The sequence below is a fragment of the Hippopotamus amphibius genome, chromosome 3 (genome assembly GCF_030028045.1).
Source record: "Hippopotamus amphibius kiboko isolate mHipAmp2 chromosome 3, mHipAmp2.hap2, whole genome shotgun sequence".
Lineage (NCBI taxonomy): Eukaryota > Metazoa > Chordata > Mammalia > Artiodactyla > Hippopotamidae > Hippopotamus > Hippopotamus amphibius.
The window spans coordinates 134,704,328-134,720,915 of NC_080188.1; the positions used below are offsets into that span (position 1 = coordinate 134,704,328).

At 40.1% G+C, this 16,588-nt stretch overlaps 1 protein-coding gene across 2 annotated transcripts; it reads left to right on the forward strand.

Moving 5' to 3' along the window:
• Nucleotides 1–6,357: 6,357 nt before the first annotated feature.
• On the forward strand, nt 6,358–11,436 carry RGS4 (regulator of G protein signaling 4). Of its 2 annotated transcripts, XM_057727731.1 has the most exons (5): nt 6,445–6,503; nt 9,402–9,506; nt 9,818–9,879; nt 10,477–10,643; nt 11,063–11,436. In XM_057727731.1, exons 1-5 carry the CDS (start codon nt 6,460–6,462, stop codon nt 11,300–11,302), a joined length of 618 nt encoding a protein of 205 aa, XP_057583714.1. In that variant the 5' UTR covers nt 6,445–6,459; the 3' UTR covers nt 11,303–11,436. The 2 variants fall into 2 exon arrangements, with proteins under 2 accessions (XP_057583715.1, XP_057583714.1); XM_057727732.1 differs by lacking the exon at nt 10,477–10,643 and having other exon boundaries at nt 6,358–6,503; nt 11,063–11,201.
• The last annotated feature ends 5,152 nt before the right edge of the window (nt 11,437–16,588 follow it).

Sequence of the window (16,588 nt, forward strand, 5' to 3'; positions counted from 1 at the left end):
GCACATGGGCTCAGTAGTTGTGGAGCATCGGCTTAGTTGCTCCGCAGCATGTGGGATCTTCCCAGACCAGGGATGGAACCATGTCCCCTGCGTTGGCAAGCAGATTCTTAACCACTGCACCACCAGGGAAGTCCCAGCCTGTTATTTCTTAACTCATCTGAGGGTTTTTCTTTTTTTTTCTTAAAAGCACTTATTACAATTTATAATTATTTTATTGATTTGCCTATATACTTGATTTTTGTTGTCCATCTGCCCACCAGAATGTAAGATCAAAGAGTGCAAGGTCTGGTTCTTACCCTGGTGCCTAGCAGAGTACCCACCACACCACACAGAGAGTGTCAGTATGCATTTGTTAGATTAGTGTCTCCAGAGTGAGCACCTTTTCAGATATACTGGAGATGCTCAGCATAAATGTTTACATAAACCTTACTAGCAAAGATAACACAGTCAGGTTTAAGGAGGAGTTAAGTAGAGGTCAGGTTCAAGCACTCTTCAGGGAGAGTATAAAAGAGGTAGTAATTGATTAACACTGGGAGCAGGGAATTGTGAGGGCATTCCAGGTTAATGGCATCACATCAGCCTAGGCACAGGGTGGGGAAAATACACAGGTGTGTGGGGAATACTTAGTCGTCTGGGAGGACTGCAGGGTAGACCATGAAGAAGAATAGAGTAGAAGGGGAGGATGAAGATTGCGCATTAGTCAAAGTATGAAAATACTGAGGTGTCATGATAGGAGTTTAAATTTTCATTTGAGGGCAAATGGGAGCCCAAGGTTGACTTTTTAAATTAATTAATTAATTTATTTATTGGCTGCATTTGGGTCTTCATTGCTGCACACGGGCTTTCTCTAGTTGCAGTGAGTAGGGGCTACTCTTCATTGTGGTGCATGGGTTTTTCATTGTGGTGGCTTTTCTTGTTGCAGAGCAGGGGGTCTAGGCACACGGGCTTCAATATTTGCAGCACATGGGCTCAATAGCTGTGGCTCATGGGCTTAGTTGCTCTGCGGCATGTGGGATCTTCCTGGAGCAAGGATCTAACCTGTGTGCCCTGCATTGGCAGGCGGATTCTTAAGCCCTGTGCCACCTAGGAAATCCCCCAAGGTTGATTTTTAAAGAGACAAATAATGATCATGATGCTAATCAATATAAAATTGTGTAATATATTCCTAGTAATAAAAGCTGTAAGTTTTGAGTTTCCCAAGTGTTCCTGATAACTTTCACATACACTGTGTCATATAATCTTAACAACATTCATTCAACAAATACTATTGAGCACCTACCATTAGATAATTTACTGTTATCCCATTTTACACATTAAGAAGGTGGAAGTCACAAAGATTGTCCTAACTTTCAGGGCCATGCCAGTGTATGGAGGAGCTAGAACTAAAATCCAATTTCACCATGACATCATGTCATCTCTTTCCACTGGCACGAGGTAAATGAACTCTTATGAAACTACTGTTTCTATCTTGGGCGAAGTTCTGTGAAGAAAGATTTAATCTTTGAGATATTTTTTTTTCTTCCCTTACTTCTTGGGAAAGAAAGATTTTACCCTCCAGTTAATTAAGTGTCAAGTGCCAGGGTGAGAGGCTCTGATTTACCGTATGTGTTCACCAAGCTGGATGTAGAGGGCAGGACACATTTCCCAAACATAAGACATACTGGGGAAGTCCCTGTTCATCTTCCTGGTATGTAGCATCCTCCAGCTGGGAATGTTTGTTTTTTAGCTTGAAAAATCAATAACTGTGAACTCTCACCGATGTCCAAGCCATTGTAGTATACAATAAATGGGGAGGGAGGATTCTAACAGCTGAGAGGAAATTGTAGATGGTGTGAATGCTGCCTAAGGCTGAGCCCAGGCCCACATCCTGCCCTAGTAGAGAGAGTGCCCCTTTCTAAAACCTGAAGCAAAGAATCCAGAGCGTGCCACAATAGCTTATTTCCTTGATTAGATCCCCTCAGAGCTTGAGCAATGCTTTCCTTTGTTCTCCCTGAGCTAAGGGTGGTGAAATTAGAAACTTACCTGGAGACCACACACAGCTCATATCCTGCTGTGGCTTACCATCCCCCAGTAGGAAACAGCACTTCATATCCTTTTTGTCAACTATACCTTCCAGATGTTCAGCATTTTATGGTTTAAGGAACACTTTTATATGTATTACCTCATGTGATTCTTGCAGCTATCTTGTGCAGTATTATTTTTCATGATCGTCATCTTTCACTTGGAGTATTGCAATAGCCTTCAAACTTTTTGCCAGTTTCTCTCATGTCCAATCTATTTCCCTACAGTGCTGCCCAAGTGCAACTTCTAGAACATTAATATTATCTGCTTATGGACCTTGGCTAGCCCCCCAACCACTACAAGGTAAAATCTGGTCTTCAAGGTGACCAGAAACACCCTTTGGTCTCAGAGTACCCATATCTAGCTTCATTTCACTCTGCCTCTCCCCAAAAGCTATAATCACACTAGACAGCTCTATGGTCTCCAAAAAATATGCTTTCTTTCAGCCTTTATGGTCATGGCAACATAGAGGTCTGATATAGAGGTTAATAGTAAGAACACTGGACTGCCTGATCTGAACACCTCTCATCACCACTTAGATATGTAACCTCAGGTAAGTTACTTAAACCCTCTATGTCTCATCTGTAAAATGGGTATCATTGCAGGACCTTCTTTCAGGATGAATTGTGAGAAATAATTGAGTTATTAATGTAAAGTGCTTAATATGGTGCCCTGCACTATTAGTGCCCAATAAAATAAGCTGTTATTATTTGCCCTCTATTGTAATGCTCTTCTCTTCTTTATACACCTCCTGTCTCTATTCATCCTTTAACAGACTCTTTTGTGAAAACCACTCCAAATTTCAGAGCTTGCATTTATTCTGCATCCTCTGTGCTTTCCTTGAATTTTGTGTAAACAAGTTTATAATAATGGTACTCAACATGGTGTTTTCCAATTATTTAAAGAACTTCCCCCATGAGAGTGTGAGTTCCTAAAAAGTACAGATCATTTCTGATTTATGTTCAGGTCACTAGGACCTAGCAGACTGTCTAGCATAAAGATTCTAGAAAGTATTTGTAAAGTAAAGATCCATTTTGCAATGTAGAAACTCATGAACAAGGATCCAAACTGTTAATTCTGCTAATTGGTCTACCTGCTTCCATGCTACCACTCAATCCATTCTCCCAGAGAGCCAGAAGGATAAGATCATGCCCATCACCTGCTTCAATCCCTTCAGTAGATTTCCATGGCACGTTGATAAAGTCCAGCCTCTGGACCATGGCCTACAAGACCTGGCCTCTACTTTCTCATCTCTACTTCATGCTATTCTCTCCTTGTTCTCAATTCTCTACACATGCTGGACCCTTTTTTCCCTTTCCCAATTTAGATAAAAAAGGTTTTCACTTGCTCTTACCTCTATTTGGTATATATTTCATAAGCTTCTCTCATTTCTCATTCCTTCTCATCCATCAAATCTCATTTCAGATATCACCAGTTCAAGAAGGCCTTTCCTGGCCACCTTGGCTAAATGAGCCCTTTGCTATCCAGTTTCTCTCATATCACTTGCCTATTTTCTTCATGACATGGGTGAATCTAGAATTATTTATTTTCTGACTCTTCCTACTGGGATGCAAACCCCACTAGGGTGGGGACCCTGTTTGCTTGTTCACCATACTAACAGCAATTCTTCAAAGAGTACCTGTCACGGAGCAGGAGCTCAAAAGCTATGTCTTAAATAAATTAGTAAATAAAAATTAAATCACTTTAGAATAAAGCTCTGCCACATCACCAGAATCATTCAGGAATGACAAGTCCTAGAATAATAGAATTTAATGCTTTGTGTATGTCAGAGAAATAGGGTGGAAAATTGTCAGGGTATCATGATGTACTAGTCTTCGCCTCCCAAATAAAAAATGTTAACTTATGAAAAGATTTCTAAACACTCTTTAAAATATTAAAACTCCTAAGAAAGCAAGAAATCATAGTTAAAGAAGTGAATAAATACTAAATGCTTTGACAGATTAATGGACTAATTACAAAGTTAAAAAGACCTAGTTTTAATAGAAAACCAGAGCAGTGAGGTTTGCAGCAGTTCTGGCTGTTATGGAGCAAGAGAAAATTGGGCACAGTGAGTTTTCCTTGAATGAAATGTATTAAATTAATACCACATTTTGTTATCTACTGTGTATAATGTAAACAATAAAAAATATTTGCGTAGCACTTTATAGTTTAGAAATACCTCTGTTTACATAGTTTATCTCATTAGATAAGACAATTGAGTGATGGGTTAGCACTGTGGAAGAGCCACATAATCTAGTGTCAAGAAACCAGCTCTATTAGTAAAAAACTGTGACCTTGGCAAGTCACTTTCCCTCTCTATTTCCTTTCTGGTAAAATTAAGGTGTTACTCTAGATTGTCTTAAATCCCATTCAGCTCATCTGTTGAAGCTATTTATATTTAACTCATGACAAATCAGACTTCTCTTTGATCTAGGTCCAAGGTATCAAGTTCCTATCAGGTCTTCATTCATGATTCCAAATTCAGATTATTTAAGTGATCACTATTGTGGATGCCCAGGTAAGCAACGAAGGCCCTGGTCTATCTTTGGGTGACCTTTTCTCCCTTTTAATTAGTTTCTCCTCTTTGATGCTATTTCTGACTGGTCCATCTCCCTGTATCTACCTTCCTTGGCCTCTGTCATTTTGCATTGCACTGTAGTCCCTTCCACAACACCACCAAGGATGGCTGCCAACTTCACAAAGAAATTCATTTGTTCTATATCTCAAAGAAAAGTTGCCCAGTAGCTAATCTAATACATTTTTTTTCTGTCTTTATGGGAGAAGAGCAGAGATTTTTTCCCGTAATTTAAATGTATCTTCTGGAGCTAATGGTCCCTCCATGCTTTTATATTTCTCAGCAATCTCCTTGTTCTGCTACCCACAGACAGAGGTTGGGGTGGGGGTGGGCGTAGTGAGTGATGGTCAAGGCCATGTATGTGTCAGGGGCCTTGCTCTTTACCCTTTTATATTTTTGGGTGCCTTTGCATCTCACTGGAGCCCATCTATTTTTCATCTTCTTTAGCTAAGCCATTAGATGCCTCAGATTCTTATACCTAAAGTACAGCTAGCTATATCTTATGATCAGGAATCTTTCTGCTTTCAAAATGAAAGCTGTTCCGTTCTGACATAGCAATTAACTTTCTCCTTCCATTCAAAGCTTTCCTCTGTAACTATGACTTACAGAAGATCCCTCTGTAACTCTGGTGTGAATATTTGAGCTACAACTACAAGATGTGAAACACCTGCATGATTCTTTGAAGTATTCAGTCCATCATATTGTATACAAAAGATACTAATTGACCAGGTGTTCAGAAGCACCTGTGGGGTTAGATGTTATTATGTTCATTGTGAACCCTAGTAAGATGCAAGGCAAACTACACATTTTTCTTTTCTCTCTGTCTCTCTGTTTCTAAATATTTTGAAATACTAGTTTGGATACCTAGAATTGCATAAGACATAACAAGAGATAAACCCACTTGCAAATAAGAATACAGGTGTCTATATTTGTTCATTTATTCCCTCCTGTCATCTTCAAGCTGATGTTTTGAAGCTTTTTGCAGGAGGCATGCATATACAAAAGAGATTGTCAGTGCTTAGCTGAATCCTGTTCTTAGTAAGAGTTCTAGAAAAGTATTCCACAGTCAGGCTCATTACAGATGTAGCTAACCTATTTTCCCTAAGCTAGTTTTCTGTGCTGCCAGCCTTATAACTGTCTGTCTTCCAGCTATTCCTCCCCCACATCCCTGTGTGAATGTGACAACAGAGAAAGAAACTTCTGCAAATCCCTGCCTAGAAACGATGATCCTGCCCACTCTCTTTTGGAAACAGTGAGGATCTGATTTTGGATTATGTATGAAATGATATTTCTAATCCAAAAGAGGAAGTGCATTGAGAGTCAGCCCCAAAGTAAGCCCAGAAACCCATGCTGGCCCCTTTCCTTCCAGGAGGCAAGTTTCCTTGACACTGTTTTTACAGACAAATGAATAAACTCATGTTTTGTAGCATTGTAAACTTCTTTTATCCTTTTCTGGAAATTCAAAACCACAGACATCCGTAGAGACGCTGAGCAAGTTTGTATTTTCTGTGTGTCGACTTTGCAGGAGGATTTTTCTGCCTGTTCACTTTGCATCGTTGCGTCAGCCGTTTCTTCCTTATCTCTTCCAGAGGCTGAAGAGGCAGGAGGAGGCTGAGAGGAGCTCCTATTACAGATCTGCCATCTGATTGGCTGGATGGTCAGTGGCTGGGCTATAAAACAGACCCCTACAGGCTTGGGAGGGAGAAGCTCAGAGAGGATTCTGACAGCATCTTTGCAGGAGAAAAGGCAAAGTGCGCTCAGAAGAGAAGCCACAGCTCCTCCTGCTGCATTTCTTTCCTAACGTGAATCCCACGCTACACAAGATGTGCAAAGGACTTGCAGGTCTGCCAGCTTCTTGCTTGAGGAGGTAAGATTATTTTCAGACACTAAACCAGATAGTGTTAAACTTTCAGATAGACTTAAAGTTGTTTGCATAACCTACTTACTAACCTGGTTCTTTGGAATTAGAAACAATGTGGTGAGGAGAGCATCAACCTCCTAGCTTTCCTTCAAGATTAGTTAGAAGTTGTGACTTAGGAAGTGTTCTTCAAATTTTGGCATCCTATATGTTGCTTTCTATGACCTCGGTCTTGAGACTGTTCTGATCCTCTGACCAAGCTAGTTCTAATTAAGAAGTGATATGAGGTTTTTGGACTATATGCAGTAGTCTGTAATATCTCTACCAGTGATTACTGTTATTTGAATATCACTGAGGTACACAGAATCATGGATCTGGGCTTTCTGATGGTATACTAGATCTCGTTTTGAGGAGGATACCCCAGAATGAAGTTTGGCTACCTCACCAGAAAGGCACTATGCTGTCTGTGTGATGCTGCAGTATCTTTCACTATGTGTTCTTATAAGCAAATGCTACAGTAAAATAAGTTTCAAAACTAGACCTCCCTTATCCCTCTGCCCCCTACCTCTAGTTCTTGCAATGCCATATGTGAGTGGTGATTGAGAAGTATCGATCAAAACAAATTAGATAAGGGTTCTGGGGAAAATCTCATCTTAAAGACATCATTTTGTCAATGTATTGTCTCTTGATTAAAAAGAAAACAAAGATAATGCAGCTGCTCATATGTCTTTGTCTTTTTTTAAAAAGGTATAAATAAGTGCTTTCATAGAATGCTCATATGTTAGCTGGTTGAAAAACCATAAAACTGGTGCATATTACGTTACTTAATCTTACAGTTAAAGATAAAAAGTCACTTTGCAGATGCACCACCCCCTCTCTTTTTCCTCTGCTTATAGAAGTCACCTTAAATTTCAATTTAGAATTATCCCAAAAAGCACAGTCTTTTGTGCAATCCTAAGGAGATTATCTCCTGGCATTCAGGAGTATGAAAAAATATTCTTTTTTTTTTCATACTTTCATGGCTGCTTTAAAATGAAGCAGGAGGGTCTGGCAGAGAATACTTATGAAAACAGTGGCTCTGACCTCCACCATTAATTTCCTGAACTGAATGGAGCAAATTAATCCCAGCTTCAGTTAACTCATCTACAAAATTAATCATACAAAATACAGGAGTGTCAGGAAAAGTTCTGCTCTGGTAAATATTCTAGGAGACAGATGAGTAATTGCTCTAGAGCATTGCCTTCAAGGAGCTAAGAGGCTAGCCTGGGAAGGTAAACTCCATGTCAGTAGGGTCAGCTGCTCTTCCCCTTCCTCACCAGTGAACTCCGAATCATCGTGTGCAGCACTTTTTCATCCTCACATTGGTGCCTGAGGCTCCAGAGGGAATGTGAAACGTTCAAGGTCACATAGGTGGTGGGTGGCAGAGTGCAGATCAAATCCAGGTTTCTTACTTCAGAGCCCACTGGAGTGTTTTGCTTTTTATTTCTATGGTTGTGTTATAAGGGCAAGGGCAATGTACTTGCTAAGCATACTTCCAAGTCTTCATGAAAAGACTCTGCATTGGTCAATAACTGTCAGATCGCAGGAGCACCTGGCACATAGAAACATGAGATGATTTACAATATACTTACATCATCACCTTAGAATCACTGCAGGCTTCATGATTAAATCTTGCTTTCATTAAGGACGACTTTGTATCCCATAACCAGTTGGGGAAACAGAGGAGGAAGAACAATCTTGTGAGAGAGAGAAAATACTGTTTTAGGGGCAGCACAAGAACATAATGGATTTCAAACTTTCTGGAGAAATGCACATAGATAAGGCACTAATATACCAGTAGCCATCCTACAATGTCCTTTTACCCTTGCGGCTTTATTTTCCTCTGTCTAAGTAGGAACATCTAGTCATTCATTTAGTCATTCATCTCCTTCAAAATAACATTTCTCTTTTAAAACTATGTCTCAGCTTTTATAAGAAAAGAGACCCAAGCAAAAGAATAAAATAACAAAGAGTGTGAGAGTCAAGCTGAAAGCTTATTACAAGGTCCTCCTTTTTGAGTAAGTCACGTGCCCTGCCGTACCCTAGCTGCCTATTAAACAGTGGCCATAAGCTGGAAGCTCTGCTCTAATTAAACAATCATGAGCTTCAGTGATGACTCTTGCTTGCTTCTCCTTATTATTGTCTTTAAGCCTCAAATGTCCTTTATAGTGTAAATATCCTTACAGTGTAGATATGAAGAAGGGAAGCAGTAGCAGCAGCAGGAGAGCTTGTTTGCTTTAGAAGCAAACCTGCAGGAGCTCAGGTTCAGCCTGAACATTTGTGTCTTTCCCCCTCATCTTCCACTCCTGTCTGCTGGAACTGCACACCTCCATGTATATCCCCTAAAGTGACTCGTTCAGCACATCCAGGCTGGAACTGAACAAACCTTTACTTCCTGAGGTGCGTCTACATTGTTCTGCTAGGAAAGAGGCAGATGCAAATAGCAACCACCCTCCAGAAGGTGGCGTGCAACAAGCAGGTGCCGTATTTCACCGTTCACTGCTGGCTCTCCAATTCCTAAAACCTACTCAGAGAATAGCCAAGTTTTCAATGTGTTTCTACTGAAGATACCTAAGTGTTCTACTGCTCAAAATGACAGGTTTACAGAAGAGTCTCCTCAGATAGACTGAAGGGTCTGAATTCCGGTTACTGATGAAGGAAGCTGTGCTCCAGGTTTTGCAGTAAGTCATAGGCAGAAGCAGAAGTGGAATCTTGAAACCTGAGATTTCACGCCAGCTTCAACTCCTATTTCCTAAATAAGCTGCCGCTGCCTCTTTAGTAGTAATGGACTGTTTGAACTGAACTAGTAGGGTATCTTTTAAAGAGAGCTGAATATCATTATTCTTTTTTTCCCCCTCTTCTGTGCAGTGCAAAAGATATGAAACATCGGCTAGGTTTCCTGCTGCAGAAGTCTGATTCCTGTGAACATAATTCTTCCCACAGCAAGAAGGACAAAGTGGTGATTTGTCAGAGGTAAGAGAAAAGACCTTGGCAAAGAGCAGTTACGTATTCGCTATCTGATGACAGAGATGTTCTATGAGGAGAAAAGGAAGTTATGTCCCTAGTTAACCTAGATTTGGATCACAGTGTCCTCCATTTCCACAGAGATCATGCTTGCCTTTGAAATTTCCATACATCTAGTGGAAAGGCTGCCCTACTCAACAACAGATCTCAGCATAATGATAGAAAATAAAATCTCTGCATTTTACTCAGGATCTTAAATGTTTTGCCCCCATTTTGTATGCTAGCATTCAAATGATTCTTTTTCTCTGTAATGTCTCTAGAGTGAGCCAAGAGGAAGTCAAAAAATGGGCTGAATCATTGGAAAACCTGATTAGTCATGAATGTAAGTATGACCGCTTCCCCCCAACTCTCACTCCCTGGGAGGAAGATAAAGCACACTGGGTAGACAAGTTGTCTCATATGATGCTTGATCTAATAGGAATTACAGAAAGGCTTGGATTTCTTCTGAATTCCAGACTCAGGAAAATCAGTCTGCTTAAAATTTTACCATACTCTAGAGCTTTGTGATATACAATGGAAAACTCATACACAATCTGTGTGGAAAACCATCTCTTTTACCACATGGAAAAAGGATAGAGGAAAAACCCCCAATATTGAGATTTCTTGCAGAATCAACCACAGTTTCTCTTTCCCAAACTCACTTTGGCAATGGAGGGCAGCACAGGCATTTCAGAAATATAACACTTTCCTGAAAGAGGCTTCAAACCTTGAGCAAGAAACACTAGGTATAACTGGGATCCAATAGATTCCAAATATAGATTAGGGTTATCTGACCCCCCAGTGACTCCCCAAAAGGGCGAAATAGGGAACTGTTTGAACCGATGTCTTATTCCCTCAAGTACCCCGGCTTTATCTGCAATACCGTGTCCACGAAGACCGTCAGTGTGATGACAACTGTGGTTCTTTCTCCTCTGTCAAGGTGGGCTGGCAGCTTTCAAAGCCTTTTTGAAGTCTGAATACAGTGAGGAGAACATCGACTTCTGGATAAGCTGTGAAGAGTATAAGAAAATCAAATCACCTTCTAAACTAAGTCCCAAGGCCAAAAAGATCTACAATGAATTCATCTCGGTCCAGGCAACCAAAGAGGTAGGTCTGCATGGCAGATAAGTGTCTGGATCTTAGTGACATTTTCCAGACACTCAATGTCATGGATCCTTAGATGATGTGAGTTAAAGATACGGCAGTGGAGCAGGTTGTTACAATCTTGACAACCCTAAATAAATCAGTTAAGTAAGAAGTTCTTTCATATTGATGACTCAGATGATCTCCCATCATGAATTTTTTTGGCTCAGTCTCCCCAGTTTGTGAGAAATCATGGAAGATATTGCCCTGCTACCCTGAAGCAGATAAGCCTTTTATATTCTCTCACATGTGCCACGGTGGAGCCAAATGTCCTTTTTTTCACTCTTGAGGTACAGAGGGTGCACACTTATTCAGTACAAGCCCGCAGCCTCCCATCCTCACGGGGTAAAATGTCTAATGGAGCCTTGGCCTCTGCCCCTCAGGTAAACCTGGACTCTTGCACCAGGGAGGAGACAAGCCGGAACATGCTGGAGCCCACGATAACCTGCTTCGATGAGGCTCAGAAGAAGATTTTCAACCTGATGGAGAAGGATTCATATCGCCGCTTCCTCAAGTCCCGATTCTACCTTGATTTGGCCAACCTTTCCAGCTGTGGGTCAGAGAAGCAGAAAGGAGCCAAGAGTTCTACAGACTGTCCTTCCCTGGTCCCCCAGTGTGCCTAATTCTCGCTCAGTGGTGGAGGCTGAAATGCCAAGACTCTATGCCTGGAAAACCTGAGGCCAAATATCGATCTGCATTAAGCACCAGTGCTTTCTCCACATTGTAGCCTAGTGTTCATGCTGCTGGCTAGGTGTGAGTCACTCCCATACAAAAGCTAGATTACATTTTGGTGTTTTGGTATTCATCAGGGCAGGACCTCATTTCAGTCCATTTTTCTCAAATTTCTTTTAGGGTGCCATGTGAGCGAGCATCCAAATAATAGCCTCTTGGGGCTGGATTTTCAAAGGCTGTTGGCAGTTCTCTCCTGCCAGCAGTGTGACCTCAGGTTGGTTGGTTGGTAGTTGGTACACTTCATGTGACATCCACAGGCACATGTGTTCTGTTAACCAGCACTTTCTCCAAACTCGAGATGTTAGATGAGGTTGATCTATTTTATGTACATATGTGTGTGTGTGTGTGTGTATGTATGTATACACATGTATGTATACATGTATATATGTATATATAAGTACACACATTCTGTATATATGTATGTATGTATGCATACATATATATTTCTACAAGAATAGACAGGAAAGACCCTAGGTGCTCATAACTAGAGTGTGTGAATATACTTACATGCATGTTCTGATCCCCAGTCTTTCACTCTGCAACTGAACAGCGCAAACTAAACCAGCTGCCTTGCAGGCTAAGAAAGGAATGCTAACCTGTGCAATGTCGATTATGTAAAACTCCATGAGTCTCTCTGGAGAAGCATCCAAGGGACTTCATACTTAACGTAATCATCAGCAGACTCCAAGTTGCACAGTATTCTATGGAGCAAATATAAAGAATTTTATGCCTGCCTGACACAGTGCTGTCTTTGGCTGGTTATCACTAATGGCACTTTTGAGTCCCCAAGCTGCTGGCCTCCCCTTCTTGGCTTGGGTACTTGGTGCATAATAGTGGCAGCTGGGTTGGTATGGAGTTGGAGATGGGGTGCTTGAACTGAATGAAGAAACGTAGGTAGGGCCTCAGCAGCTCTACCTATGGTAAGATGCTGGCTGAGTAAGGGCACAGGAGTTAAAGGTTAATATTCTTATCCCCTACTCTCTGTTCCTCTCTTGATTAAGGTGCTCTTCTCATTTTGTTTTTCCCTGAGAACTTTAGCCATCAGATGAGGCTCCTTAGTTCACTGTGGTGGTTTGCTTCCCCATAATGGCTCTAGGCTATATGCCTATTCCTGATAAACTAGCATCAGAAGAGAGATTATATTTTATAAGGGGGAATATGTTTTCACAAACTGAAAAGCCCTCATAAGTTTCTCTTCTGAAGGTAGAATCTGGTTCATTCCATCCCAAACATCAGGACTAACAGAAACTGAAGGCATTTCTTTCTAGGCTCTGAGATGTAATGAGAGAGAAAAGAAAAAAAAAAAAGGAAAAAAAGGATACCAATTGTTAGAACTACTGTTTAGAACTTTTCAAGGCATATGAAATACTTGAAAATTTATGTTATTTATGATGTTTTGTACACTGTTTTCATTACTGTATTGTTTTATAAATGGAGGTGCAGGATATCACCTGAATTATTAATGAATGGCCAGGAAGTAATTTTCTTCTCATTCTTTTACAACTGCTGCCTTTGAAGTGCACATACATACATACATGAGCACTGCACCAATTTTTCCAGTGTAAGTTACATGCATGGGCACCTTTGTGGCTTTTAAGCCAATAGACTGGACTGAAAAATGAAGACACCTGAGTGTGTGTATACAAATCTCATTGCATTAAATGTATAGGTTTCCTCAATTGTACCCTTTTTGTCTCTCTGGCAGTCTTGCTTTCAATGTCCCCAGAGTTCCTCATCAGCACCCCTTTCTGTTATATGCAGTTCCACACTTTGTCTCTAGTTAACTCCAGGATCCAAACATGTAACTCTAATTGGTCTTGCCCTAGAACTGTCATGACTTTCAGGTTGTATCTGTACTTACAGACTGCTGTCTCACCAATAGGTCTGGAAGGTCATTCTGAATGAGAAGTAAATTATTTTACGTAATACATTTCTCAAGTGTGTTTTTCCATTGTACTTCCCCCTATTTCATCCCTATTTGGCATGCTGAGCTTACCTGCTCATGGTCCGTGGACAGAATACTCCTTCCATATGCATGCCTATCTTTCTCATCATGTGCTTTAACGGCCTCAGGGCAGATGCTGCCAGTGCAACACAGGCATCTTAACAATAAGGGTCAATAAATGCTTCATACAAAACCATCTGCTTGTAAAACACATTAATGATCCACAGAGACATGTTATGAGAAATAGCAGTGTATGCGGTGATTATAGAAAGTGGCTCAGACCCAGTTTTTATCTCTCCCATGCCAGCTCTGGGAAAGAAAGTGGAAAAAGAATATTGTATATTCTTTGGTTCCTGCCACTGTTCCACCTGCCTTTAGTCACAGCACCAAGGCAGTCTTCAGAAACTTTGCTGAACAGATTTGGTAGTTTACTTACAGGTCCTCTGTAAGTTTTCAATGGATAGAGTTCACCTTCCAGAGCAGCGCTGCTTCTAACTCCAGGTACCTGCCTGACTGAGAGAAGATGGGAACACCAGGAGACTGAGGAGGAGGAGGGGAGCTACAGATGGCTGAGAGATAGACCCCTGCCAAAACTGCTCAGAATGCTTTTCTTCTTTCATAAATTCTTTTCCCTAGAAAAGAGGTCATAGAACATTCACACTCACAGTCACAGATCCTATGTCTCTTACGTCATGAGGCCCCCACTTCTCTCACACTTACATGGTGTTAAGGACAAAGAGTCAAACTATTTTGAGGAACAGATCCTCTTAAGGATCTGATGAAAGCTACAGACCATTTCCTGAGAAAAATACACAAAGAAATTCAAATTCTTCATAAATATTTAAAGGAAACCCTTACAATCCCACCTCAAAATGCATAAAGCGATCATCTCTCACCACTGTAGGTATGTCAGACTCTCACAGAGAGTGTGTGGTGGTAGCTCATACAACTCAGCGTCAAAAAACAAAACAAAATAAAAAAACAAACAACCCAGTGAAGGCGAAGGAGTAGGAGGATGTGGAGTTCACATCTCCTTACAACTAGGGCACCTACCACACGCTGGTGGGAGACCTTGAGACCCAAGGGGTTGGAGGAATCCCTGAGCAACCAGGTAGGAAGTGGCGGGAAGCAAGGGGGGACGAGAAGTGGGGGGAGGAGAAGTGGAGGCTGGATGGGACCAGCGACCTGGAGGCATGGCTGCAGGATGGGAGGGGTGCCCATGTGTGGAGAGACCCTCTGGGGTTCAGAGGATCAGGGGGAACGTGGCTAGCCCGCTGGAGTCACCAGCCTGATTATCTGCACTGAGACTCCCTTGGGCCACAAAAATAAAGAAAAAGAAAAAAAAAATAGCAAACCAGTGAAATAATGGGCAGAGGATCTGAGCGGACATTTTCCCAAAGAAGACATATAGATGGCCAACGGACCCATGAAAAGATGCTCAACATCACTCATGATCAGAGAGATGCAAATCAAAACCATGAGATATCCCCTCACACATGTCAAAATGGCTATTATCAAAAAGATAGCAAATAACAAATGTTGGTGAAGATGTGGGGAAAAGGGAACCCTTGTGCATTGTTGGTGGGAATGTAAATTGGTGCAGCCAAAAGGGAAAACAGTATGCAGGTGCCTCAAAGAATTAAAAATAGAACTACCATACAATCCAGCAATTTCACTTCTGGGTATTTTTCTAAAGGAAAAAAAAAACCACTAATTCAAAAATATGTATGAACCCCTATGTTCACTGCAGCATTATTAACAATAGCCAAATATGGAAGCAACCTAAGTGCCCATTAATAAATGAATGGATAAAGAAGATGTGGTATATAAATATACAATGGAATATTACTCAGCCATAAAAAGAAATGAAATCTTGGCATTTGCAACAATGTGGATGGACCTAGAGGGTTTTATGCTAAGTGAAATAAGTTAGATAGAAAAATACAATTTCACTTATATATGGAATCTAAAAAACAAAACAAATGAACAAAAACAAGACAAATAAACAAACATAACAAAACAGAAGCTGAGTCACAGGTGGAGAGAACAACCAGGTTGTTGTCAGAGGAGAGGGTGGAGGGGAAATAAGTGAAATAAGTGAGGGAGATTAAGAGGTACCAACTTCCAGCTACAAAATAAATGAGTCATGAGTCAGTCATGGGGATGAAATGTACAGTGTGGGGAATATAGTCTAGAATAATATAATGTTTTTGTGTGGTGAAGAAGGTGCTCAAAAGGTACAAACTTTCCTTTATAAGATAAATAAGTACTAGAGATATAATGTACACATGATTAATATAGAGAACACTGCTGTATGTTATATATGAACATTGATGAGAGTAAATCCTGAGTTCTCATCACAAGAAAACAATATTTTTTTTCTTTTATTTTGTATCTATATAAGATGATGGATACTCACTAAATTTATTATGGGAGTCATTTCGTGATGTATGTAAGTTAAGTCTTTATACTGTACAACTTAAACTTAAAACAGTGCTGTATGTCAATTATAATTCAATAAAACAAAGAAAAAATATATGATCACATATGCATATGTATGTAAGTATCTACAATTTCCACTGTTCACTTAAAAAATATCATGAACATTTTCCCAAAGGGATAGCTATCTACCAATTATTTTTAAATAGCTTCATTATATTCCATAGTTTGAAAGTACCATATTTGATTCAAGAAGTTTTTATAGACTTGTAATTGATAAAAATACATTTTTAACAATTAACATATTAACAATATATAAGTTATCAATTATAGACATCCTTGTACTCTATCCTTATGTATTGATATCTTCTGGAATGGACTCCCGGAAGAAGAATAAGATCACTGAGATAAAGAGTAAGTACATTTTAGGTGTTAAAAATTCACATTTCTATGAACAGTATAAAAAATATCAATTACCCTATCCTTACTAGCATTAGATAAGTCCTTTCATGTTTACCAATCTGATGGGATAAAAATGGCATCTTAATGTTTTCACTTGCATTATCCTGATCACTCATGAACTTGAGCATATTTATAAATTTTCACTGGCCATATCTCCATTTTGCCTACTGTTCATTTCCTTTCCCAATTGTTTTGTTTCTCTTTCTATTAATATGCTAAAGCCCTTTACATAAAAATTATATTAATTTTCTGTCTACCATATTTTTTAAAATATTTTTCTGCCTCTGTTTATGGTGTCTTTTGCAAATGAGAATGTTTTACTTTTTACAAA